At 35.5% G+C, this 25574-nt stretch overlaps 1 protein-coding gene and 1 long non-coding RNA gene across 3 annotated transcripts in view; one reads left to right on the top strand and one right to left on the bottom strand.

Moving 5' to 3' along the window:
• Positions 1-6213: 6213 nt before the first annotated feature.
• Positions 6214-17955, top strand: LOC131548656 (uncharacterized). 2 transcript variants are annotated; one of them, XR_009273207.1, is made up of 4 exons: positions 6214-6345; positions 7213-7346; positions 15981-16110; positions 16275-16408. It is a non-coding gene; the product is annotated as an uncharacterized LOC131548656 (long non-coding RNA). The 2 variants fall into 2 exon arrangements; XR_009273208.1 differs by lacking the exons at positions 15981-16110; positions 16275-16408 and adding an exon at positions 17717-17955.
• dscama (Down syndrome cell adhesion molecule a) overlaps positions 9572-25574 on the bottom strand; it is an 89903-nt gene continuing 73900 nt past the window's right edge. Inside the window, 18 exon segments of the mRNA XM_058790142.1 lie at positions 9572-11239; positions 12331-12633; positions 13772-13969; positions 14055-14222; positions 14325-14440; positions 15717-15747; positions 15938-16114; positions 16199-16489; positions 16603-16791; positions 17749-17847; positions 17964-18124; positions 18386-18503; positions 19152-19305; positions 19543-19676; positions 19802-19957; positions 22300-22368; positions 22371-22445; positions 22755-22995. Coding sequence (XP_058646125.1) covers positions 10890-11239; positions 12331-12633; positions 13772-13969; positions 14055-14222; positions 14325-14440; positions 15717-15747; positions 15938-16114; positions 16199-16489; positions 16603-16791; positions 17749-17847; positions 17964-18124; positions 18386-18503; positions 19152-19305; positions 19543-19676; positions 19802-19957; positions 22300-22368; positions 22371-22445; positions 22755-22995 — 3030 coding nt within the window. The 3' untranslated portion in view covers positions 9572-10889.

The raw sequence follows: 25574 nt of genomic DNA, 5'->3' as shown, positions 1-25574 counted from the left end.
ATTTCCTGGTAGATGGCTGCGTTGACTGTGGACTTCAGAAAACACAGTGAACCAACACCAGCAGATAACATGGCAGCCCAAATCATCACAGACTGTGGAAACTTCACACTGGACTTCAAGCAACATGGATTCTGTGCCTCTCCACTCTTCCTCCAGACTCTGGGACCTTGATTTCCAAATGAAATGCAAAATTTACTTTCATCTGAAAAGAGGACTTTGGACCACTGAGCAACGGTCCAGTTATTTTTCTCCACAGCCCAGGTAAGACGCTTCTGATGTTGTCTCTGGTTCAGAAGTGGCTTGGTAGCCCTTTTCCTGAAGACGTCTGAGCGTGGTGACTCTTGATGCACTGACTCCAGCTTCAGTCCACTCCTTGTGAAGCTCTCACAAGTGTTTGAATCAGCTTTGCTTGACAGTATTCTCAAGCTTGCGGTCATCCCTGTTGCTTGTGCACCTTTTCCTACCCAAATTCTTCCTTCCAGTCAACTTTGCATTTAATATGCTTTGATACAGCACTCTGTAAACAGCCACACCTTTCAGTAATGACCTTCTGTGACTTACCCTCTTTGTGGAGGGCGTCAATGTTCGTCTTTTGGATCATTGCCAAGTCAGCAGTCTTCTCCATTAATGTTGTTTCAAAGAACAAGAGATACCCGGAATTTATACTGTAGGGATGGTCATTTATTCAAACTCAAATGTAAATATTCTAATTTTCTGAGATACTGAATTTGGGATTTTCCTTAGTTGTCAGTTATAATCATCAAAATTAAAAGAAATAAACATTTGAAATATATCAGTTTGTGTGTAATGAATGAATATAATATACAAGTTTCACTTTTTGAATGGAATTAGTGAAATAAATCAACTTTTTGATGATATTCTAATTATATGACCAGCACCTGTATACTTCTTTTAAACTAAAAAAATAGAAAAGTATACTATCAGTCTACTTTTTATGTACTTCTCAGAAATGTGCTTTATGTACTTCTCAGTAATATACTTAAAATTACATTAAAGTATACTTGACTTATACTTAGAAAAAGTCTAAATATATTTGAGCTATACTCCTAAAATCCATGTTTTCATTATTATATGGTAGGGAGCGCTATTGCACATCTTCTGTACAGAATTTCCAAAACACAGAAAAAGAAACTGAGTCAACAGATTCCACATGTAATCTAACACAATCATCAGACATAAACAGCATCAAAACTATGTTGTTATGGAATAAAATGTCGACCCATGAAGAGGTAATAATGACTGGCAAGCTTCGGTGTGTTGATCGACTCCCATCTACATTTTAATTATCATTCTGAATCCAATTCCAATCTTTTTTCAGCTTTTTGTTGTAAATGTTGTTTATTGATTTCTTTTTTTTTTTTTTTTAATTTATAAAACTTACCCACATAAAATGTTTTTGTTTACAAGCAGATACAGCTCTTTCTTTTGATGTTTTGTGTGTTCAGATATTCATATAACAAAATATACCCAAATTAAGGGACATAGTAGTACACTTAAAGTATGATGTAAAGTTCACTTTAGAAAAAAGAAAACTTACGAGTATCCTTAAAGTATAAAACTACTAAACTAGTAGTTTAATGAGACTATACTTCAAAGTGTACTAAAATGCTACAAGTATTTATTTAGTAAATTAGTTCACCTATAAGTTCACTTTTAGTGTAGTTGCAGTACAATCTAAAAACAGATGTAAACTAGTGGTGTACTCAAAGTTTACTACTGTTATACTTAAAGTATACTTAAAAGTATACTTTTATATACTAGAAAGTGGGCCAATTTAGTCCCAAGGAGTATTGAAATAGTATACTTACACGTATACTACTAGTACACTGGTATACAAAACTTTATAAGTATATACTTTATACAAAACTTTATACAAAAGTATACTTGAACTTTACTTAAGTATACATGCTTAATAAAATAAACTTGAAGTATACTTCTTTTTGGTAAGGGTAAGCATCCATCCGAACGGAGGTAAAGTCAGATTCATTTTAGTGAATTTATTACTAAACGGATTTCTCTCTCTCTCTCTCTCTCTCTCTCTCTCAATTCAATTCAATTCAATTCAATTCAATTCAATTCAATTCAATTCAATTCAATTCAATTCAATTCAATATGTGCTTTATTGGCATGACAATTGTTACAATGTATTGCCAAAGCATAGTGTTTACATTAAATATAGAACAAATATGCATTTAAAGAAAAGATTAATAAAAATAAATACATGCATGTGTATATATATATTAAAACAAAATAGAACAAATCAATTTTACGAATTCTAGAATTCTATGAACAATTAAAAATTTAGTGTGGTGTGTGTGTTTGTGGGCGTATCACTGATTTGTGTCAATGTATCTTGCTGCTAGTAAGATATCTTGTTTTTCACCTAATAAATATTGAAGTTGTGTTTTCTTGTTTAACATTTTGAAGTCAGGGCAAAGTGTTTCAAATTTGGGATACAATTTCTTTCTAATTTCTTCATAGATAGGGCAGTGTTGCTCTGTCTCCACTTCCCCATGGGTACAGTATGGGCAGATGCGGCTCTCTTTGGGCAGCCAGTGCTGTCGATATCTGTCCGTCTCTATAGTGAGAGTATGGTTGCTCAGTCTGTACCTCGTCATTTGTCTTCTTAGTTTACAGTCTTTCACTGTACTCAGATATTCTGCAGTTGTGTAATCTCTATTTAGGGCCAAATAACATTCAAGTTTACTTTGTTTTTCTGTTGTTTCTTTCCAGTAGGTTAGATAATTTTCTTTTTGTGCTTTTATAATTTGGTTGGGCCGAATTTTGTGGATGAATATTTCAGTGTTCTGATGCTGGATGTTGTCTGTTTTTGCAGCTTCAGGACCATCTGAATCAGGGGACCTTTTTCAGGGTTCACTTCATGGTTTTTAAGGGCTTTAAAATGGTAAGAGTTGGGGTCGCTCATTTTTAAGTGTTTCCAAAATTTGATGGCTCGTTTCTCAATGTGCATTAGTAGAGGGTATTGGCCTAATTCTGCCCTGCATGCGTTGTTCGGTATGTTCCTCTGTACTCTGAGGATACTTTTACAGAACTCAGCATGCAGGGCTTCAATCGGATTTTTGTCCCATTTTTCAAATTCGTGATTTAGGAGAGGACCCCACACTTCACTGCCATATAATGCAATAGGTTCTATGACTGATTGGAATATTTTGAGCCAGATTCTAATTGGTACTTCAATTTGGATAGATTTTTTGATGGCATAAAAGGCCCTTCTTGCTTTCTCTTTCAGTTCATTCACAGCCAAATTTAGCTTACCAGTTGCACTTTTTTTAGCCCGAGGTATGTGTAGTTTGTGGCATATTCAATTTCTCTCTCTCTCTCTCTCATGTTTGGAAAGTGCAATTCATTCTATCGAATCGGTTCTTTCAGACGGAATTCTGAAATGATCACTGATTCAAGTTTAAATAAGTATATCTTGGAAATACAATAGGACATTTTCTAGTTCTATATTTAGTGTAAATTTTATCTGTTCAAATTTTGTGTTAATTGGGGTTTGCCATTAATGCAAAACCCCTCGTTGGTATAATTATGAATTATGTAATTACTTAATAGTCATTATTATATAGTGAATTAATAATTGGGGAATTCAGGAAATTGCTAAATCCTTTACAAATTCCATACTTGAAACATTGAAATATAGGCTACAGAAATTCATTTCTATCTTTTTTTTCAACATATGATTCTGTGTCCAGTCACTTGGATATCTCCTTAAAATTCACTGGTGCATTAGAGTAGAAGCCAATCGAAAACTAGTTTCCTCAGGCGGCATCTTCATTCAAAATGCTATCCGTTAAGACATCGATCGGGCAGTGAGGTCACTGGTTCTGTTTCGGACACAGCCGTTGTGATGAATTCATTCTGGATCCAAGTCTTGGTTTATTGATCTGTGAAAGTGATTCAATTAATTACTTTAATTAATTAACACTCATTTAAACTTGAGAGAGAGAATGAGAAGACAAGCCCATTTCATCAACAGCTTGCTGACTATTATAATCTTTTAAAACTGTGCTGTATTTGACTGTTTTGTGGTGTCATTCCAGGATGTGCAGCAAACGCTGAGCTCTGTGAGTCATGTATAGGAGGTTTCAAAGAGATTCAGAGAAAATCCCCCTCATGGGTCTAATTACGGTAGTTTTTCTGTTCAGAACCACATGCTGAGGTCTGACAGGTTCATTAGGTTTCAGCTGGGAGGGGGTGTTACACTCTGATGTACGCAGTAAAGGAAAGAAAACAGAGGGATTCATGTTGATCCAAAGGCTATTGCTCACACAGGAAAAACATTGAGATGAAATGTGTATTAATCTGTTTTGCTCACAACCAAACTGTGAAATACACACTGAAAATAATGTGAGCAGTCAAACAGCCTGTGTGAGCAAAACCAGATCAAGTTTTGCAAGTCCACATACAAAAGCGATGTTCTTACCACCGTATTACTTTTACTATCTCTGAATATCCCTAAATATCCCATAAGGCAAAGTGCTTGACTGAAAACTTCCATTTTAAGTGAGGTTAAACTGGAAGTAGTTACTGGAATTAGCCTTGATTTTCACAAATTTTTCATGAGTGAAGCTATGTTTTAAATGGAATACAGTATGTGAGTATTACAACCTAAATTTGTCAAAATGCGCAGTATAGAAATATTAGGCTATATGTCATAATGTAATGTGCTCAACTTGACTTTTTACATTTTTTTGACATTTTAGGTTTCCAAAAGTAAAAAAAATGTTTGTACTCAAAATGAATAAAAATGCAAAATAACAATTTTTATTTCCAACCTGACAACAAGACTTGACCTCGCCATGCAATCTGAAGTCATGTGACAGTAGTGTGCTACTCTTTTGGAGTGCCTACTTTAAAAAAATAAATAAATAAAAATAAATAGTATTCACCAAGTTTGTGTTTTTTAATATAGAAAACTGGATTAAAAATGCAATTTCCCAAATGCTTTGCTAATGCTAATGGTAATGTTTATAATGGGTGCTTCTTAAACGGAAGGACACATTCTTATAGGCTGCCATGTCATAAAGCTCCATCTCGATTTGAAAGCTCCATAGTAAGCAATCTTCATTTCATTTCATTCAGCCCTATTTTGAAGAATGCATCAAGAATTGCGTCCTTCAGTCACCCACAATCCTTTGCACAGATTTCAATTCAGAAAATTTAATTAGCTGAAAATGGATCAACATTGAGATTGTTAAATTTCGTTACGTTATGCAAGATAAAAAAATTAATTTAAGAAAAGTTTGGTAACACTTTACAATAAGGTTCATTAGTTAACATTAGTTAACAACATTAGTTAACATGAACTAAGAATGAACAATACTTCTACAGCATTTCTTAATCTCAGTTAATGTTAATTTCAGCATTTACTAATGCATTATTAAAATCACAAGTTGTGTTTGTTAACATTAGTTAATGCACTGTGAACTAACATGAACTAACAATGAATAACTCTATTTTTATTAACTAACGTTAACAAAGATGAATAAATAGTGTAATAAATGTATTGATCATTGTTTGTTCATGTTAGTTAATACATTAACTAATGTTAACAAATGACACCTTATTGTAAAGTGTTACCAAAAGTTTAATATAGGCATAATATATTCTTCAAATTTCAATTTTAATGGTATTTTTGTGCCTTGACCGCAGAGGCGAAAACATAATGTACATTACTAGGCCATCATTTTAGCTTTTAACCTTGACGCCTCAGAAAGAGTAGATTATAGGAAGATCAACCCAGTGTTTATAATCCATTATATTTTCATAAAACATATTTTATTTCACATTTTCACACTTTTTAAAGTATACTTCACAGTTTGCCAATATTCCATAAAGATCACAGCCAAATTGTTCTCAAGCCGAAACAATGAAGATTAACCAAACAGAATGAGAGGAACTCAGCCAGGTTCTTCTTTTCATTCAGACGCCATCAGTTTTGTGTTGCTGACAGCTGTGTGTTTCTGAGGGAGATCAGAATTCAGCACACTGCTGCTTTATTTATGACGGTGGTTAATAACAACTGAGCGAGACTGTCTATAAATATGTGCCAGCGACGCTTAATTTGTTGCCCACTTCAGACGAAGATGGAAAATATAGTTGTCACAATGACTAACGTGTTCCCCTATTACCCACCGGGCTGACATAGCACTATAAAACCAATTTCTGTCCAAGTACTCGAGGAAGAGTGGCTGTTTCCGGCTCTTCAGTGAAAGCCTCTGAATCAATACAGCAATTTGAGAGAGTCACTCGCGCTCTTTGAAGACCGCGCGGGAATTCGCTCACCAAAGGACATACTGTGAGGTACGGTGGTCTAAAGGGGCTGAACAAAATTAGAATAGTAAACAAAAGATGAAAACAACGCAACTAATTGTTTTTCCTCCAACTAACTTCAGGTGGAGTAGCTACTCCTAAATTATGGAAGAGAATAAGCATTTTCGAGCACGTGGGTTCCCTCTGGAATTTCCATGTGTGGCATAATTTATGTTGAAGAATAAAACAAATTTCTTCATGTAACATTAACCAAAGACTGGTGCCAGAATCAAATCACATATTTTTACAAATGTGTCGAGTATAACAAATTAGTATTGTCACAATACCAAAATTTCAGTGGTCAGTATCATTATAATATTGCTTTGTCCAGTAATCTTCTCTGAATCAGGAGATAAATATAAGCACCATTACAAACATATATGTTATTGGATTTTGATGTGACTTTTTCACCAGAGGAAGTGTTATTAAGGACTGTGTATTATGGGTATTTACAACCCAATCTCATGAAAGTGCATATCAATAACACGAGTTTATGTTTCGATTTGGAGTAATACGCAGAAATTGACTTTGGCGTGCATATGATACGCAATGGGTAGAATTGGGTTGTGGGGTAGATGTGTATCATAACCTATGTACGCGAAAACTGCGTATCATTTGTAGGCGAAAAATGCGTACTATATGCACGCCGAATGCGTATCAATACCACGATTTTCTGTTTTTATTTGGCGTACTATTTATACGCATTCTCATGAGACTGGGCTGGTATTTAAGTAGTTTAAAGTTAAAATGCCTTAATGATGGTTTGTACTTCATTCTTAAAAACACATTTTTTTCTTCACTTCACAAGATGTTAATTGATGGACCGTGTCATGTGGATTGTTGTAATGTTTTTATCAGCTGTTTGGACTCTCATTCTGACGGCACCCATTCACTGCAGATGATCCATTGGTGAGCAAGTGATATAGGCTAATGCAAAATTTCTCCAAACCTCTTCCGATGAATAAAACAAACTCATCTTGGATGGCCTGAGGGTGAGTTCATTTTCAGCAAATGTTCATTTTTAGGTTAACTATTTTTTATTACATTTATTTTGATGTTTAGTCTGTTGCTGTGTCAATCATTATGAAATTGTGACTGACTCATAACTGCAGTTGTTACTCCTGAAACTTTTCAACATTTATGTGACCATTTGTCATCCAAACAGTGTGAATTATAAACGGATTACATATAGAAATCCAGCATATATCATATAGTCACTTTCAGTTCAGCAATTTGTGGCTTATTTCTTTTGCACTGATTATTTCCATTGTGATATATGGACTATTTGTATTGTGGTTTATTTCGGTTTCGTTGTGGACTATTTCTAACTTTTGTTTGCATTGCTAATGTTCTGTTGACCCCTTGGGCCACCATAGCTGAGGAAAATCAGCACACCAAGAAGAAAAGGAAAGTTCTGCTTCCTCTCAGGAGGATTTGTGGTTCTACTTTCATTGTGTTCCTGCTGAGCTCTCTGTCTTTCATTTGAGTATGATTTCCAAAACGAAATAGCTCTAGTATTCATTTAGATGATCCAGTGAACAGTGATTCTGTCTTTGCTGTGATTAAACCAATATTTCACCCAAAATGAAAATCATTTACTAGCCTCATGTCGTTCCAAACCTTGTATGACTCTTTGTTCTGTGGAACACAAAAGAAATGCTGAAGGTCTGTAATAGGGGTGCTCTGATCAGGATTTTTGAGGCCGATCACCAATTGCCGATACTCCAATCAGGATTTTTAGACATTTATTCAGGGCCTGAATTTCATTTTTGAGAATGAATTCCCCTCTTAGGTGACTCTTGTGAGAGGGAATTTTTTAATTTGAGGGGTGGAGGGGGCATTTTTTTAGACATTTTTCAAAAATATATATTTATCTCACCTAAATGTTTGATCATACAATGCATTTTTGTTTTTACAATCGTGCAATAGCTTACACACAGCACAAGCCTGATTTTGTGTGCTGTATGTGAGTTGGCCTTTTATGTCAGGTTCACACATAGGCCTACAGTCCATGTGCGGTACATAAGCGGTCCAGAAGCATCCCTGACTGTGTTTTCACATAGGAGTCTGCAACTGATCTGTGGCTGTTTACCACAAACATTTATCCATTATTTTGATTTCAAATCCAAACATTGTCACTGAAAATGCTTTTTCAGCCTTGTGATTATTATTATTTTTTACACAGTACAGTAATACAATCTTTCATAGACGTGTTTATACACAATAAATATAAGCAAAGCAACACATTATTCAATGCTTTTTACTTTTGCATTTACTTCTAGATTTATATATTAAGTTGCTCAAGTGGCAAAACATTTAAACTACTTTTCTTACGATATCACAAACTTACCATTGACAGAAACAGCCAGCTCTACTGTCTTTCCTTTCGCATTTAAATCTTTCTTACAAGCAATCCTGCGGTTCATAAAGAACTTTGTTTTCTACCTCAAAGAGTACCATTTATTATTGCCTTGTTTATCTAAAAGTGCTCTTTCCCTTTAAACCTAGCCAAAAAGCCACATGTGTTGACCTGCAAATGGATGTGAACCTGCCGTTGTATGTGTGTGTGTGTGTACCTGTTTTTCTATTCAGGTGGGGACTTAAACCTGAATACACACAGACTCATGGGGACTCATGTCACGGTGGGGACCTAAATTGAGGTCCCCATGGGTAAACAAGCTAATAAATTACACAGAATGAAGTTTTTTGAAAATCTAAAAATGCAGAAAGTTTCCTGTAGGGGGTAGGTTTAGGTGTAGGGCAATAGAATATACGGTCTGTACAGTAGAAAAAGCATTACGCCTATGGAGAGTCCCCACAAGGATAGCAAACCAGACATGAGTGTGTGTGTGTGTGTGTGTATGTGTGTGTCTGTGTTCATATTTGTGCATGAGCGCACGGTCTCCAGGAGAGCGCGCGAGTGCTGAATGGTTTAAACACTGGCAAGAATTAAAAATAAATGCAATTTATAAACTATAGTGACTACGCGATTATCGGCCGATAGTGATCGGTACTTAGCTGATCAATCGGAGCAACCCTAGTTTGTAACGACATAAATGGGGTGAATTATTGCTTCAAGTTCATCTCTCAGAAGTGAATGCCATCTCGGTTTGGATATTAAGCTGTTAATTTTCACCCTTCATCACATACACTCAGATCCCTTTATATCCCACAGCAAAATGAAAAGCGTTAACCAAACTGCCAGATTCGTTTGGGGATCAACCTTTTATTAGTCGACAGGATTATCATGGAAAATCTTTTCTGGAGTGTCACAACCGTGAGCACTCTGTTGAAAAAAAGCAAAAATAGAAAAAAAAGTGAAAAACAACAAAAACATTTGTAAATGAGTATAGTGAGGACAATAGATTTATCTAATCAAATATAGCGAAATATCATCTCACAATTCTTCATCATAACTCTCCCTGCAAGACAGTTTGGTGCAGAGCGGTAACAATAACATATTGCTACCATACGGCCCATAATCATATAGAACTGCTTGTGGTTCTTTATGAATATTATCATAATTGTTATTCTTTTAGGGGATCTCTTTAGATTGTCTCAGTTTCCCTGTAGTGCAGCATGTCTGCAATGCAGCAAAAATAAATCTAATGAAGACGAGAGAGCGTGCCCTGAAGACACCTTTCTAGTGCACTACACATAGGAGGTGAAAGAGCCACACTGTCAGTGCAGTAGGTGGTCCAGTCTCCCCCCGTGCAGCATGCTAAATCAACTTTTGCTTCCACCGCAGCTGATTTACACCTGAATCTGTCATTTCATTCGCTCCGGCTCTCAGAAGCTCACGTCATGGGCGAGATACAGTACAGAAGAAAGCAAACGTGGTTCATGGATTTTCATATTGCACCATTAGAGAATGGAACACAAATAATTGTCAATCAAGACTTGCTTTTCTAGGTTAAACAAGATATGTGCAAACATGACTAAAGGACTTTATTAACCAAATCAAAAAATTTCCCTGTAATACCCACAAATAAAAGTGATTTCTCATTTTATATATATATTTTTTTATATATTTATACTCATAAGAATACGAAATCTTCACATTTGAATATTTTCGTAGTCAAAAAATTCTGGGCTGGACCCTCCAGTGGTCGGTATTCATACTGTCATCTTCATCTTAAATTGGTTCGTCCTCATGCACTCCCAGGATTTCTTCAAAACAGAACGCTAACAACTTTGGACCAATGGAAATCACTCTCACGCTTTATCTCAAACTAATTACACAAAGAAATTTTAGTAAAAAAAAACGAAAATGGGTTCCCATTCATTAGTTTGTGCACACTAACTGCTAAAATAAGTAAATTAGTAAATCATCAATTTCATCATCATTAATAATAATAATAATAATAAAATCATTTTGGCAATCTCTGGGTGTGTGGAGTTCTGTTTAAGAAGTGAATTCACTGTTTAAAAAAGCATAAAATAAAGAAACTGTTAGGAGTAGAAGTGGAAACATATATACAACCGCGCATGAAGAGTTCGCTTTTTGCTCGATGTTTATTTTTGTCCGATCTTTGTTATACCAGTGTGTAGGACTTTGCGTAGGGATTGTTGGTCTGTTTTAAGTGTCCTCTGGAGTCCAGCAGCGATTCCTGGGAGGTGCTGATTTTGGCAGCCTGCGCCAAGTCCGTTCCGGCCTCTCTCTGCGGAAGCGTCGAGGCCGTGCCTGGCTGCCACTGCTGCACGTCCCTGCTGGTCGGCACCTCCATGGGCGTCGGCTCCAGCAAGGCGGGGCGCTTCAGCGAGCGGGTCTTCTGTGGCTCCAAACAGGCCTGGCCCATCGCCGCTTCCCGAGACGCTCCCGACACACCCCGGTTCAAAAGGAAGTCCATCCGCAGGTACGGAGGCAGGTGTACGAGCTCCCCTCCTGCAGGATAACGAGAAAGACTTAGCATGTCAATTCAACCGTGATCGCAACATACTTGCATACTTGCAACATACATGTACTGTATAGTATGAACATGGGTAGTATAAATGAAATTTGGATGTACTACATCCACCATGACCTACCAGCGTCTGTTGCATCACAATTTCTCTCTCATGGGATATTAAAGTGTCTATTGAAAGTGGACTCTTGGCGGAAACAGTAGGTCTTTAAAGTACTTTACACCTGCCATTTTTCGAATACTATGAATTCTGACATACTGCTTTTCAGACGTAGTTTTTTTTACATTTTATATAGTATGAAAGTAGGCATATCTGAATGCTGTGTTGATGTTTTTTAGCATCTTGCAGCATGAGCACCTCATTTTTAAGATGCTCACTGCAAAAAAATACACTTTACTCAGCTGGTTTGCTGGTCTTAGCCTGACCAGCTAGGAAATCATCTCATGTTTTTCAGCACGGACTCATACATTTGACTTTGAATAAAGTTTGACATTAGAATGTTTCTAATCTAATAATGTAAAGGTCTAATAGGCATAAAAGTCCACAATGCACAGAAATATTGTATAAAACTGTAATTTTTTTAATGAGATTTAACTATGTTTTTTACATCGCAATCCATTCTGGGATTGTGTCACTGAAAGAATAAATGCAGTTTTGCATTTCTTTTTTGGAATTTGGGTAAATTTTGGTAGGAGCATAATTTATACTTAATGTGTGGTCAAACTGGTGAGATTTTAATTTAGTCAATAATTTTGAGAAGTATGAAGCATAGTTCACAAGTTCCTTTCAAACCAAGCTGCTTTCTGTTGGTCAACACTGTGACCAACTTGAAACCATTGCGAAATTTGCATTGTAAAATCATTCACACTTGATTGAAATTCCAGATTTTACCCACAAAACTTTGCTGAAAATGATAAATGTCACCTCCTCTTTAGAGTGCATATAATTGCTTATAATGCTGCCCCTAAATGCAACAGCTTTACTGGCTTTATTGCTATTAATGCAAGGTTAATAGGCTTCCATTGACTGAAATTAAGTTTTAGAGTCATTACCTCCCACCAGTAGTCTTACCTGGTCTGTGGGCCTTGGGTACAGCCATGTTTATCACCCTGCAGACGTCCTGGGGTTTGGGTGGTGAGGCAGTGAACCTGCAGATGCCTGATTCTGATGGTGTACTGGAGGTCAGACTGTCCGTGTAATCGTTGGTGCCGGCGGTCATCTGCTCGGAGGATGTGTCTGAGATGAAGCACTCTGTGATGGTGAACTTGGCGTGTCGCAGCTGTTCTTCCATCTTGGCATGTTCGTAGGCTCTGGCCAGCTCCTCGTACGTAGAAGAAGCGCTCTCAGTGGAGACCATGCTGCTGCGAGCGCGGTCTGAACACAGCAGGTCAGAACTCATCATTAATAATAGGCACTTCTAACATGTATTAGCTTTGATATGATATTTGATATTATTTTGTTGCTGATATAAAATTAACACAGTGAATCTTGTGATCATTTAAAATAAATTGGCCATTGAGGAGAAATAAGAACAGATACACTTCTGTTCAAAAGTTTAATTTTGTTTTTCAAAAACACATTATGTTCACCAAGGCTACATTCATTTGATTAAAAATATAAAAGTAATATTGTGAAATATTGTTGCAATTTAAAATAATTTTTTTCTATTTTAATATATTTTAAAATGTAATTTATTCCTATGATGGAAAAGCAGAAATTACTCCAGTCTTCAGTGTCACATGATCTTTTAGAAATCCTCCACACTGAGATTTTTTTTTTATTATTATTTTAATGAAAAACATAATACTTTTTTCATGATTCTTTGATTAATATAAAGTAAAAAAAAAAAAAATGTTTTAAATAAAAGTATTTTGTACCATTATAAAAGTATTTGCTGCCACTTTTGATCAATTTAATATGTTCTTGCTAAATACAAGTATTAATTTCTTTCAAAATAAAAAATTAATTAATCTTACTGACCCCAAAAGTTTTCACAGTACTGTAATAAAATAAAATAAATATTTTAAAATAATTAAAAATTAAATTAAAATGTATTAAATGCTGATAGACTAGTTTGGTTAATTTTCCACATAATATTCTTTACAACTGTCTGTTTCAATGAATCTGTTCAAAATTGACTGAATGATTTGTCATCACTTAAAAATTTCATGGATGTTCCTGCATGACATTTTATGCTTTATTATATGCTTTAAATGTTTTATCGCAGTTTAAGTATGTAAATATTACTGTTTATTTCTTTGCAGTTTTATATTCATGCATAAAAAAATTAATACCACTCTTCATTGTGTTCAACATTTTTAAAAACAACAAACACATACATATTAAGATATATACTAAATATTATAAAAAAGCTGACAAGATAATTAAAAATATATATTATTTATACCATAATATTTAAAGTTGTTGAAGTACCCAGCTTTAATGATATGCCAAGGCAACAAAAAAGAACCTAACAAAAGCTGAAGATGTACAGACAGTGTAGCAGACTGACCTGTGTCCTGTGATGGACTGACACTATAGCTGTCGCTTTCTTTGTCCACCGAGCCGGCTACTCTGGGCGTTCCCAGCCTCCAGTCCGTGCTGAGAGTGTGGACAGAGACAGGAGGGTGAGGGCGATTTAGCGTCCACTGACTGGCATAGCGGTTACGGGCCGCAGGGCCAGCTTTAGCTGTACGGCGAGAGGTGGGATCTGGGGACGGTTATGAAACACTCAGTTAAATAGCATGATCACATATTCACTCTGTTGTTTTTGCATTAAGAAGTTTCTTTCTTACTCGACAGACTGCTCTTGCTCGTCCCAGGTCGGACGTCAGAGACATCCACCAGCGGGCCAGTGGCCTGCGACAGAGACTGATAGTGGACAGAGTGCGTGACAGTGGCCGACTTCTGTTTGGTAGTTTCTCCAAAATCGTTATCGGTCAATAGCACGGTTGATCTGTCGTCTAACAGGGAAGGGAGAGATGGAACTATTAGAGACCCCAATAGTATCATTATTTCTCAGATATATGTTTAGGTTTGAATTTGGTTCAGCGAACACGACTCACCCACTGTTTCCATGGTGTCTCTCTCTTCGATGAGCAGCTGCGCTCGGGGAATGTCGATGTGCATGCGGAGGGTCTGCTGTTGTTTGTTCATGGTATCTGAAGGCCTTGTGTTCTTACTGGAGGAGAACACAAACAAGCCTGTGAATAACAACTCCGCTTGTACAAGGTCAGCATGACATTTGAGCCATCAGAGAAATAGTTCATTATTTGCTCACCAACCTATACGGTTTCTTTTCTCTGTGGAACACAAAACAAGAATTTTGAAGAATTTCCCAGCTGCAGTTTCTATATAATGTAAGAATATGGTAACCAAGGACTGTCAAACTCAAATGACAAGAGAGTCATCGTAAAATCATCCTAAATCCTTCTGAAGTGACAGCCTTTTGTGCTTCATTCATCACACAAATCTATTTATTATTGATTCATTTCTCTATAATGTTCTTCAGAACTGTCTGTTATAGTGAATCTTCTCAAAAACTGATTCTATTGTATGACTCAGGAGAACTGAAAAATAGTGAGGCGTATGAATTACTTTATGATTTGATTCATTTGTGCATAATATTCTTTAAAACTGTCTATTAGAGTGTATTTATTCACTGATTCTAGTGTTTTGTTTCAGAAGATCTGGAATATAGTGAGTCATATGAACTACTTGGGGGCTTTTTAATAAAATGCTTTAATAGAAACACTGATTATACTGTAAGGCTTTATAAGATTTAGAAGTCGTATGAATGACTTGATGACTTGACTTTTTAACAAAATGCTGATAGAACACTTGATTAATTTATTTGTGTGTAATATTCTATAGAACTGTCCATTATAGTAAATCTGTTCAAAGAAACTTTTTTTTGGAATATAGTGAGTCCTATGAACTACTTGGTGCTTGTTTTTATTTAAAATGATGCTAATATAGTTTGATTCATACAAGTTTGATTCAATTCTGCTTGAACTAGCCATTACAATGAATCTGTTTAAAGAAACTGATTCTGTTGGTTTGCATCAGATGATATGGCATATGAGTCATGAATGACTTGATGCTTTCTCACAAAATGCTGAGTTTGTTTCATTTTTGCATAATATGCTTAGTAACTGTCCGTTAAAATGAATCTGTTAAAAACACTGATTTTATTATGGCTTCAAAAGATTTGGAACCTAGTGACTCGTATGAACTGCATTTATGACGCTTTTAGTCATTTTGGATCATTATGCTGTCACTAAATGGAAAGAGCAGCTCAGAGGCTATTCAAAATATCTTATTTTCTGTTACATAGAAGAAAAAACATTCTTATGGGTTTGGAACAAAATGATGGCAAATAAATGACAGGATTTTTATTTTGGGGTGTTTTTGCTGTAAAAAAAAAAAAAAAATCTGAAAATCATCAAAGTGTTTACCTCATAAGCATTTCAGCCAAACTCTTTGCATCTGTGGAAAAAACAATAAGCTTTATTAACATAAACAGAAAATGGACGTACTATCGAGTCATGAAAAATAAGCCTGGCATGAGTAAAATCTCAAACGGCAACATATGCTGTCTGTATTTACGCCTACGAATCTACACCTTCTCTTTGAAAACGCTCTGATCTGTAGCTAAGAGCTGTGAAAAACTTCTGACCCCTGAGCCGCTTCAGCCTCTGCTCTCTCCTCCTCCTCCTCAGCACCATCAGCAGGACGAAGAGCAGCACCATTCCCACCAAAATGCAGGAGATCGTCACCATCATCTTCATCCCCTCGTTGCTGGTTTTCTTCACCGGGTCCTTCACCGCGGTCTTCACCAGCGGAGGAATGGTGCCTTTTGCAAACACATTTAATATTTAAAAGCGCAAACAATTAATTTGACAATTACTTTAAAGGTGATCCATCAAACTTCGCTTACTGCCGTCGTAGTTCAAAGTAGCAAATTTGACACGTTTCTCAGCCAACCCTGCGCTGTTGTACACCTTCATCTGCAGCTCGTACCAAGTGGCTTCCTGCAAGTCTGGCAGGTTGTAGCTCTTCGTAAGAGAGGTGCGCTTCACTTTGGTCCACACGGGGCTGTCCAAAGGACGGTATTCCAGGATGAAGGAGGTGATTGGACAACCGCCATCATTCCAGCCAATCAGGTTGAGTTTAACGCATGTTCCGTTAATGCTACCAAACAGCTCCTGCTCTTTGGAGAACTGTGGCTCTGTGATGGGTGAAGACGATGAAGGAGAACAGGAACGGTGTTTGTGATCACTATTTTCAACAAAATTACACACCATTATTTGAGAAATTGGAAATACAATACAAAATGCACACCTTTCCCATGAGTCTTCGCTTCGATTATCTCACTGATTCGGCCTGGACCAACAGCATTCTGGGCCGTTAGCGTGAACTTGTACCAAGTGCCACAGTTGAGGTTTTCCAGACGGTAAGAACGCTCACTAGGACTGATAGAAATACTTCCCCACTTCTCACTGTTGTCCTCTGAGTATTGCAGAATATATCCTGGATAAAGACAGACACAGAATTCATTTATAAAGATAAATCTCTGTTTTTGATTGTATATGATTTTTTAGGACTGACTGTCATTTTTCAAGCAATGCAATCGAATCCATTTGTTCAGTGCACTTTATTTCCAGCACATCCACATCAGTTGCTATAGTAATGACTTTCCTTCCACATCAACAGAGTTGCAGACATTGCTATATTTTATGTACTTAAACACAGTTGCCACTTTATATTTCCTTAACTAATGCAATGAAATGTATTTTAAATTTCAAATGATATGAGGGATTTACAGTATATCTCTCTAATGGTAGTTAAGTAAAACTGATTTATATTTACATTACCATTCAGAAGTTTGGGGTTGATAAGATGTTTCCATGTTTTAAAAGAAGTCTCTTATGCTCACCAAGGCTGCATTTATTTAATCAAAATACAGTGAAACAGTAATATTGTGAAATATTATTACAATATTAAAAAACCTTCTTTTGTATTTAAAAAGTTTTAAATTGCATGTAGTTTTTGTGTGTGTGTGGGGGGCAATCCAGTTATTTAAATAATTTATGAATTAAATGTACATGCAATCTTATCTGATTATTTTTCTTATTCTTCTTCAACTTAATTTAAACAGATGCTAAATTTAGTTCAGATGCTAAATTTCGGTTGGATGAACTTTAATCACATATTAATAACATTTTATATTAATTTAGGAGAAAATATCTGATTTGAATTGGATTTTGAACCCCCCACAAATGTTTGGACTGGGTTTCTAAAAACAAACACACATTTATTATATTTTTTTCCATTCAGGCTACAAAATACTAAATGGATTTGAATACAATATGCCAAAAAAGAAAGATTTTTGCTTAAATTTTGATCAGTTGAACGATAGTTTTATTCTCGTTTTTTCTGTTTTGTTTTTCTCCAGCAGGAAAACAGCTGAAGGTGGAAGCAGCTCACCTCTAATGGAGCTCCCACCGTTGTCTCCTGGTATCCAGGACACAGTAATGGATGTGGTGGTTGTCTTGGTCACAGTGAGACGAGGTTGGTCAGGGGGGACTGAAGATGATATTTATACAGTGAGAAACAGTGCGTAATAACTCAAAGGAAATGAAACTGACACTTAGAGGAGGCTATACAGAAAGTGACCATCCTGCCTGACTCTCACACCTCACCTTGAACCTGAAGGTTAAGAATTATTTCGTCCGTTCCCCAGTTATTGCTGGCGACACACGTGTAATACCCAGAATCCTCTGCTTTCACCGTCTTAATGACGAAGCTGCCATTTCCATGGATACTGCGTCTTCCATCAATGACTGCAGGGGCCGGGCTCCCGCTGGCGAGAAACAGTGTGAATCCTCAATGAAGAGGGCAGAGTTTGACATTTCCCAGCAATCCCCAGTGACTGATTCTACTCATAGGTATTCAGATGCTTGTGTTTGCTCTTAACAAAAGGCTAGATCTGCAATGCGGTATGTTTTTCACTATAATATGGAGCTGTTTGTCTTAAATCACATGCTCATACTCATGTTAATATGTTTTTGAGAGTGTATGTTCTATACATTCTAGTCTGCGCCCATGAAACAGGTTTATTTACCTCTCTTTCAGCCATTTAATGGCAGGAGGCGGGTCTCCGACCGCCCTGCAGGGTAAAACAACATCCCTCATCCATGGCGTTGTAACAGTACCACTGAATGTGAGGATTTTGGCAGGAGCTGTTTAAAAACATTTAAAAAAAAAAAAACACCATAATTTATTATTTTATTGATTTAGGAAAGCCTAATACACAATCATCGTAAATTACACCATATTTATGATACTATTCAAAATAAATTAATATTTTTATTTAATAAGGATGCATTAAATTGATCAAGTGACAGTAAAGACTTTTATAACTGTACAAAAGATTCCTCTTTCAACTAAATGCTGTTCTTTTGAAGTTTCATTCATCAAAGAATCTTTACAAATGTATCACGGTTTATACAAAAATATTAAGCAGCTCAACTATTTTCAATATTGATAAGAAATGTTTCTTGAGCACCAAATCTGCATATTATTTTTATATTTCTGAAGGATCATGTGACACTGAAGACTGGAATAATGATGTTGATAATTCAGCTTTGAATCGGGAATAAATTACTTTTTAAAATTATTCAAATAAAAAAACAATTGGTTTAATATCTTGTGGGTCCACTGTACGTTTCAGGATATTTTTACACTTTGGCGTATTTTGTATCTTAGATTGCTCATGGCTTATTTGTCATGCTCCTCATGGGAAGGCCCACGAGAACTCAAAATACGACTGATTACTCCAGAATGGATGAACAAGAGGTCTAACTTAAAAATATCCCAAATCGACTCACCTTTGGCCAGAGGTTCCACGGTGATGACATCACTGCTGTTCCCCCGGCCGGCCGCAGTCACTGCCATCACCCAGATACTGTACTTCCTGTTGCGACTGAGATTGTGAACCCGGTGCAGGAATTCATCTGGGGCCACTTCAAACTCACTGACCACCTAAATGAGACCCAAAATAAACGATTGTGTCTTCCATCAGCTCCATCAGTTGACAACTTGCGTCACGTAGTTCTCTCATTTTAAACTGGGAAGCTATTTAAACGTCACCTTTAGCTCGATGACGTAGTACTGGCTCTGCACTAAAATGCTTTGCACTTCCACACGCTGTTTAACACTGTCTTAATAGCCAGCTTGATTTCTCTCCTGTTAGTATGAGAGCAGTTGGCCGAGTCTTACCGTGGGATACGAGCTGGAACAGAAGACTGTGTATTTCCTAATAACGCCATTCAGCTTCAGCGGAGGGAGCCAAGAAACATACACCACAGAGCTGGAGGCTGCAGCTGCCTTCACCCCGCCGGGCGGACCTGGCACTGCAGAGAAAAGATTCAGGCTGTTTGGAGAGATCTTTACCAACTTTTTTTGGCTAACAGAAGGACAGAATTTGACAGCAGATCTTTTTCTGTGACTTCAAAGAATGGATATCCGTGGGTCGTACCATCCTCTTTGGTGCGGATGTAGATCTGGTCGCTGCGTACTCCGTCTCCTGCTCTGGTGAAGGCCAGCACTTGGATACTGTAGTTGGTGTATTTCTCCAGACCCTCCAGCTCCAGCTGGGCCTTCTGGGTAGTGACGTTTCTGATTTCCCCTAGTTCTGTAGTGGCATAAACAACAAGACTTTAAAATCTTGCTTAAGACTTGCTATCAGCTCATATACAGTAGCCGACAGTGCTAAGATAAACACAATACTACTGAGTGACAGCCAATGAGATTTCTAAAATTAAGTGAACATTGACTTTATGCAATATTTACTGTAAATTCACAAATATAACTGCAAATTTAACCTTGTAAAGCCTGACATACGATATAATAGTCTGAAAAAAATCTTTAGACAAAATATTAAAAGAAAATTGAAAAATTCATTTCATGTCATATTTGATACACCAGGCTTTTATAGAATATATTTAACATCTTTTTCATGTTATCTCCGTATGATGCCTAAAAAAATAAGTGTTTATTAGCGCATTGCTGTTTTGTTTACACTGTGTTTCTGCTTGTCCAAAAGCACCACCTAATGTCAGAGACTGCATTTGCATTTTCATTCATCCTGTCTGCTGCTTTTGCTGCTGTCAGCGTAGCAAATTTTAATGGGTTGATGGAAAATAAGAACAACTAAAATAATAAGCTATTTGGAGTTATTCAAAATATCTTCTTTTGTGTTTAACAGAAGGTTTTGAACAACATGAGGGTCAGTAAATGATAACAACAATTTCATTATCGAGTGAACTATCCCTTTTATTAGTCAAAAGAATAATACTAAATGTATGATATGACTTCTTTAACAGCTCTTTCACCAGGAATTTGTTATTGTATGATTAAATAATGAACAATGTATACCCATGCAGTATATAGGGCAGACATTGAGACTGTCTGCAGCTCTCCAGCAAAGTTGCAAGTTTTACATTTTTAATGTCTCCATTTTTTCCCGCTATCTATCATTCCTTTAGCACTCTAGCTGCTGCTGGCGGACGGAAAAGAGCCGCTGTCTTTTGCTGCTCGGTGCTGAATTTTGTCCCCGAGCTTCATCATAATAAGGCAATTTATAAGCAAATAGCTCCTGGAAAGAGCCGGATCGACATAATGTGTGCTGTGAGTTTGTTCTACTGAGCACAAGTTGATCGAGAGCCATAAAGCAGCCAATTAAACAGGTGTGCAGAATGTGTTATGTTGCTCTCTGGTTTGCGTGCTGCAGCGCTGAGTGATCGATTAACTAACCTCACAGTCTAAATCACTCATGAGAGGCCTGTTCAGACAAAGGCCTATTCAAGTATGCATGCTGGCACAACACTTATGAAAACAGACTATTGCTGAATTGCAAAATGCATGTACTGCATTGGTGATAGTGTAGTATGTATTTTTTTAGTATGTAGTAAGCCAGTATATGTCAATACTGGACATAAAACTGGACATATTGGTACTAGAGAGCCCTTGCATAGCTGCATGTATTGATATCAGAGACTTGGTTGTGGATAACATTACCCTAAAAAGCATATTTTAAAATTTGAAAATAGTATATAATGTGCTATAATTTGGGATGCAATATTGTCACACTATATAATATATACCAATATACCTTTTCAACTAGGAATTCTTCCTTTTAAAGGCAAAAACAAAAAAAACAAAAACTTAACACCAATATCCATAATGCTTATATACTATACATATTGGTAATTCAGTCTTGTTTTGGCCTCCCAGTTGAAAAGGTACATTCTGCCCCCTAGTGGTCCATGGATGCAAAATATGTATAATAATAATAATAATAATACTATTTATATAATCTCTCTCTCTCTCTCTCTGTATATATATATATATATATATACACACAAATTACAATTTATTATTTATAATTATTCAAATCTTATATATTGTATGTATATATAATATTACTATTATTTATTATTACTGTAAATATTTATAATTTATTATTTATCAGTAACTATATAAAGAATATAAATTCTTTTATTATTATTATTTATTATTCAGATTTTATGAACTATTTATAATTTTGTTCTCATATTTATATATATATATATATATATATATATATATAAATGGACCACAAAACTAGTTGTAAGTAGCACGGGTATATTTGTAGCAATAGCCAACAATACACTATATGGGTCAAAATGATTGATTTTTCTTTTATGCCAAAATTCATTAGTATATTAAGTAAAGATCATGTTCCATGAAGATATTTTGTAAATTTCCTACCGTAAATATATTAAAACTGAATTTTTTATTAATAATATGCAATGTAGAGAACTTCATTTGGACAGCTTTAAAGGCGATATTCTCAATATTTAGATTTTTTCCAAAATATAAATTCTAATTTTACATATATAAATATATATATATATATATATATATATATATATATATATATATATATATATAATTCTAATAGGCACATTAAACTGGTTGGGGTCTGAGCTGTACCTCCATCTGGTAGATTGGCCCAGTAGATGATGCGGAAACCCTGTAGAACGCCGTTGAGAGCTTCCTGGACGGAGTCTGCCAGGATAAAGAGATGCTCTCAGGGGAAGCAGCGGTGGCCAGAACCTTCTCTGGAGCTCTGCTGGGTACTGAGAGTACAAGAGAAATATAGAAAATCATCTCATAAATAACCTAATTACTCACTGGCTCGGAACATGTACAGTAGGTGTGAAAGAAACTGAAATTGATGAATTAACTTGAACTGGGTTCTTATAGCCATTTCAAGCGCTGTCAACTTTTCCAGTAGCCACTAGATGGCAGCAAATATTACAAATGTGCTTGGTGCATATCATGGTAATTTTGATGAATAGTTTTTAAAAGAAATAATTAAAGCTATAAAAACTTTACACTGAGGGACTAAAATTTGCTGCATCATGTGAATGATAACGGTGGCTTACCGTCCTCCATTGTTGTGGCCCGGACCTCACTGGAAGCTGGCCCTGGACCAGCACTGTTACTGGCCTGCACCACCACCTCATACTCGGTGAACTTCTTCAGGTTGTTGAGGCTCAGGGACTCGGTCTCTCCCGTGGCCTCCATGCTGATGCAGACGAACTGGTGACTGCCGTTGATGGAGTGTTCTCGATGGCACACCTGATACCCCCTGATCACACCATTCTGGAGATGTTTCAGCGGTGCCTGCAGGTGATGAAATGATAGTGTTTAGAAGACCTCAGTTACTGGCATGCACTCTTAAAAATGAAGCTCTTCATTTGAACCCAAGGTTCCATAAAGAACTTTTAACAAAAATGGTTCTTTTTTTGGCATTGCTGTGAAAAGCTCACTTTTGAATTTATACCCGTGTATAAATATCACCACATAATAATAATTTTTATATATATATATATATATATATATATATATATATATATACATATATATATATATATATATATATATATATATACACACATAAAAACACTTAAAAGTTTATGCCTGCATTTATGGCTTATGCTTATATGCTTGAAATTATTTTTATAAAAACACATTTTGATTTAATATCAATATCTTTATGAAATTAGCATTTAAATAATATTATTACATAAAAAGATGAAAAAACATGGAAGAATAAAAAACATGCACATTACATATAATATACATATAATATAATTTGTTATTTTATTTATTTATAGTAATATAAATATTAAATATAAATAATTATAATAAAACAAATAACCAGTTTTATATGCATAAAATAAACATCATTATTATTATAATTAATAATAATAATAATAACAATAACAATAAATTAGTTCAAATTAATTTTTCAGTCAAATATACATACAGTATAAAAATATATCTATCTATCTATCTATCTATCTATCTATCTATCTATCTATCTATCTATCTATCTATCTATCTATCTATCTATCTATCTAATAGGGGTGTAACAGTATGTGTTTTTGTACTGAATGGTTCACGGGGCAAATTCCAAATGGAAGTGATCATCCCTACGCTCTAATCCAGGGCTATTCAATTAACTTCATTTGAGGGCCGGATTATCGAATTGAACATTTGAAGGGGGCAAAGGGGGTGGGGGGCCGTTCCGATCTTTTTCTGGGGAGCTTATAAAATTGGAAATTAAATTTAAATGCATATTCAGCCATAAAATTAACTAATATTACCAACAGTGACATCTATAAAAGGTTAACATTAGTGCTGTCTGCCATTCAATTAAAAAAACAATCACATTTTTTCTGTAATTAATTAAAAAAATGTGACTAAACGCATTAATATAATATATTTGTGTTGTCATATTTTCACACTGAACTTCCAAATTAATATAGAAACAACATAAAGATGGTATATTTTAAATATGTGTTTAATGGCATCTTTTTACTAGCCTACTATTAATGACGAAGTATCATTGATACAAATAATGTTACTGTTGTCTCCATTAAATCCATTTTTTCCTTTAATTTTAGCCATTAATTATAGCCATTTAATATCACAGTATAATTGAAATGTTATGATATTATTTTTAACATTTAATAGGCTTTGAAAAATATAACAACTTTTGGAAACACTTTATTTTAAGGTGTCATAATACAGAGTAATTACCTAATTCAGTACTTAGTAGTAGCCGTTGTACTTACATGAAATATAATGTACTTACCATGTAACTAAGTTATGGAATGCATATGTAACAGACCGATTCTGTTATATAGCTACTCGTACACTTAAGTACAATCTCGATACACTTTATTTTAAGTAGCTTATGCCTGTGTAATATTCTGTAATTTTAATGTAATTAGAAAGGTACTACATGTATTTAAGCTGTGCACTGGTGGGTTAAATCAAACTAAGGTGCAGCTGGATAAGGTGTACAGTATTGATACACACGAAGTACACTTAAGTACAATCTTGATACACTTTATTTTAAGTAGCTTATGTCTGTGTACTTACATTTATAATTGCGTTGTATAAAGTCTGCAACACATATTTAACAATCTTTTGGTTACATAAGTAGCTGTGTAACAGACTCGGTCTGTTACATATGTGTAACAGTAGCTGCCTATTACATCTACATAATTACAAACTGCAAGTACAGGCTGTTCCATAACTTAGTACATTTTGTTTCATGTAAGTACAACTGCTACTACTAAGTACTTAATTAGGTAATTACTCTGTATTATGGACACCTTAAAATAAAGTGTTACCCAACTTTTTATAAGTGAACTTAAAAAATCTTCACATAAACTATAAATTGTATGCATAAGCTATATTGATTATTCTTTATTAAATCTACAAAAGTTAATCAACAAGCAGAGCAGTCAAGTGATTTCTCTTTTTCTTTAGTTCTTTGATTTACATCAATCACGGACTGCAGCAGGTTTCACTTTAAAAGCAGCGCTGTTTCTTTAATAAAACCTGATGCACATGACGCGGATGTGACACATATCCAATTTTCTCCCAACTCTTTCCGGTCATTTAGGATTTTATAACTAGCGGCTAAGCTAGCGACATGATCAAACGCAGACTGTTCGTTTTTTTTTTTTTTTTTTGGTGATAATTGTATTATCAATTGTATTAAACATCTCCCCCTCTCAGTTTCTAATAAAGATCAGGGCACAGGTGATGTCTGTTCATTGTGCTACAGGTCCATGATGAGGAATGCTGAGAAAACTCACAGTTTGAGTGTATGGTGAAGCTAGGATTGATAAACCCACAATTATAAGTGTGTTAACGTTACTTTAATAACCCGGCGTTTCTAATGT

Source organism: Onychostoma macrolepis, chromosome 10 (genome assembly GCF_012432095.1).
Source record: "Onychostoma macrolepis isolate SWU-2019 chromosome 10, ASM1243209v1, whole genome shotgun sequence".
In the NCBI taxonomy this organism is placed as follows: Eukaryota; Metazoa; Chordata; class Actinopteri; order Cypriniformes; family Cyprinidae; genus Onychostoma; species Onychostoma macrolepis.
This window is presented reverse-complemented; position numbering and strand designations above follow the sequence as displayed.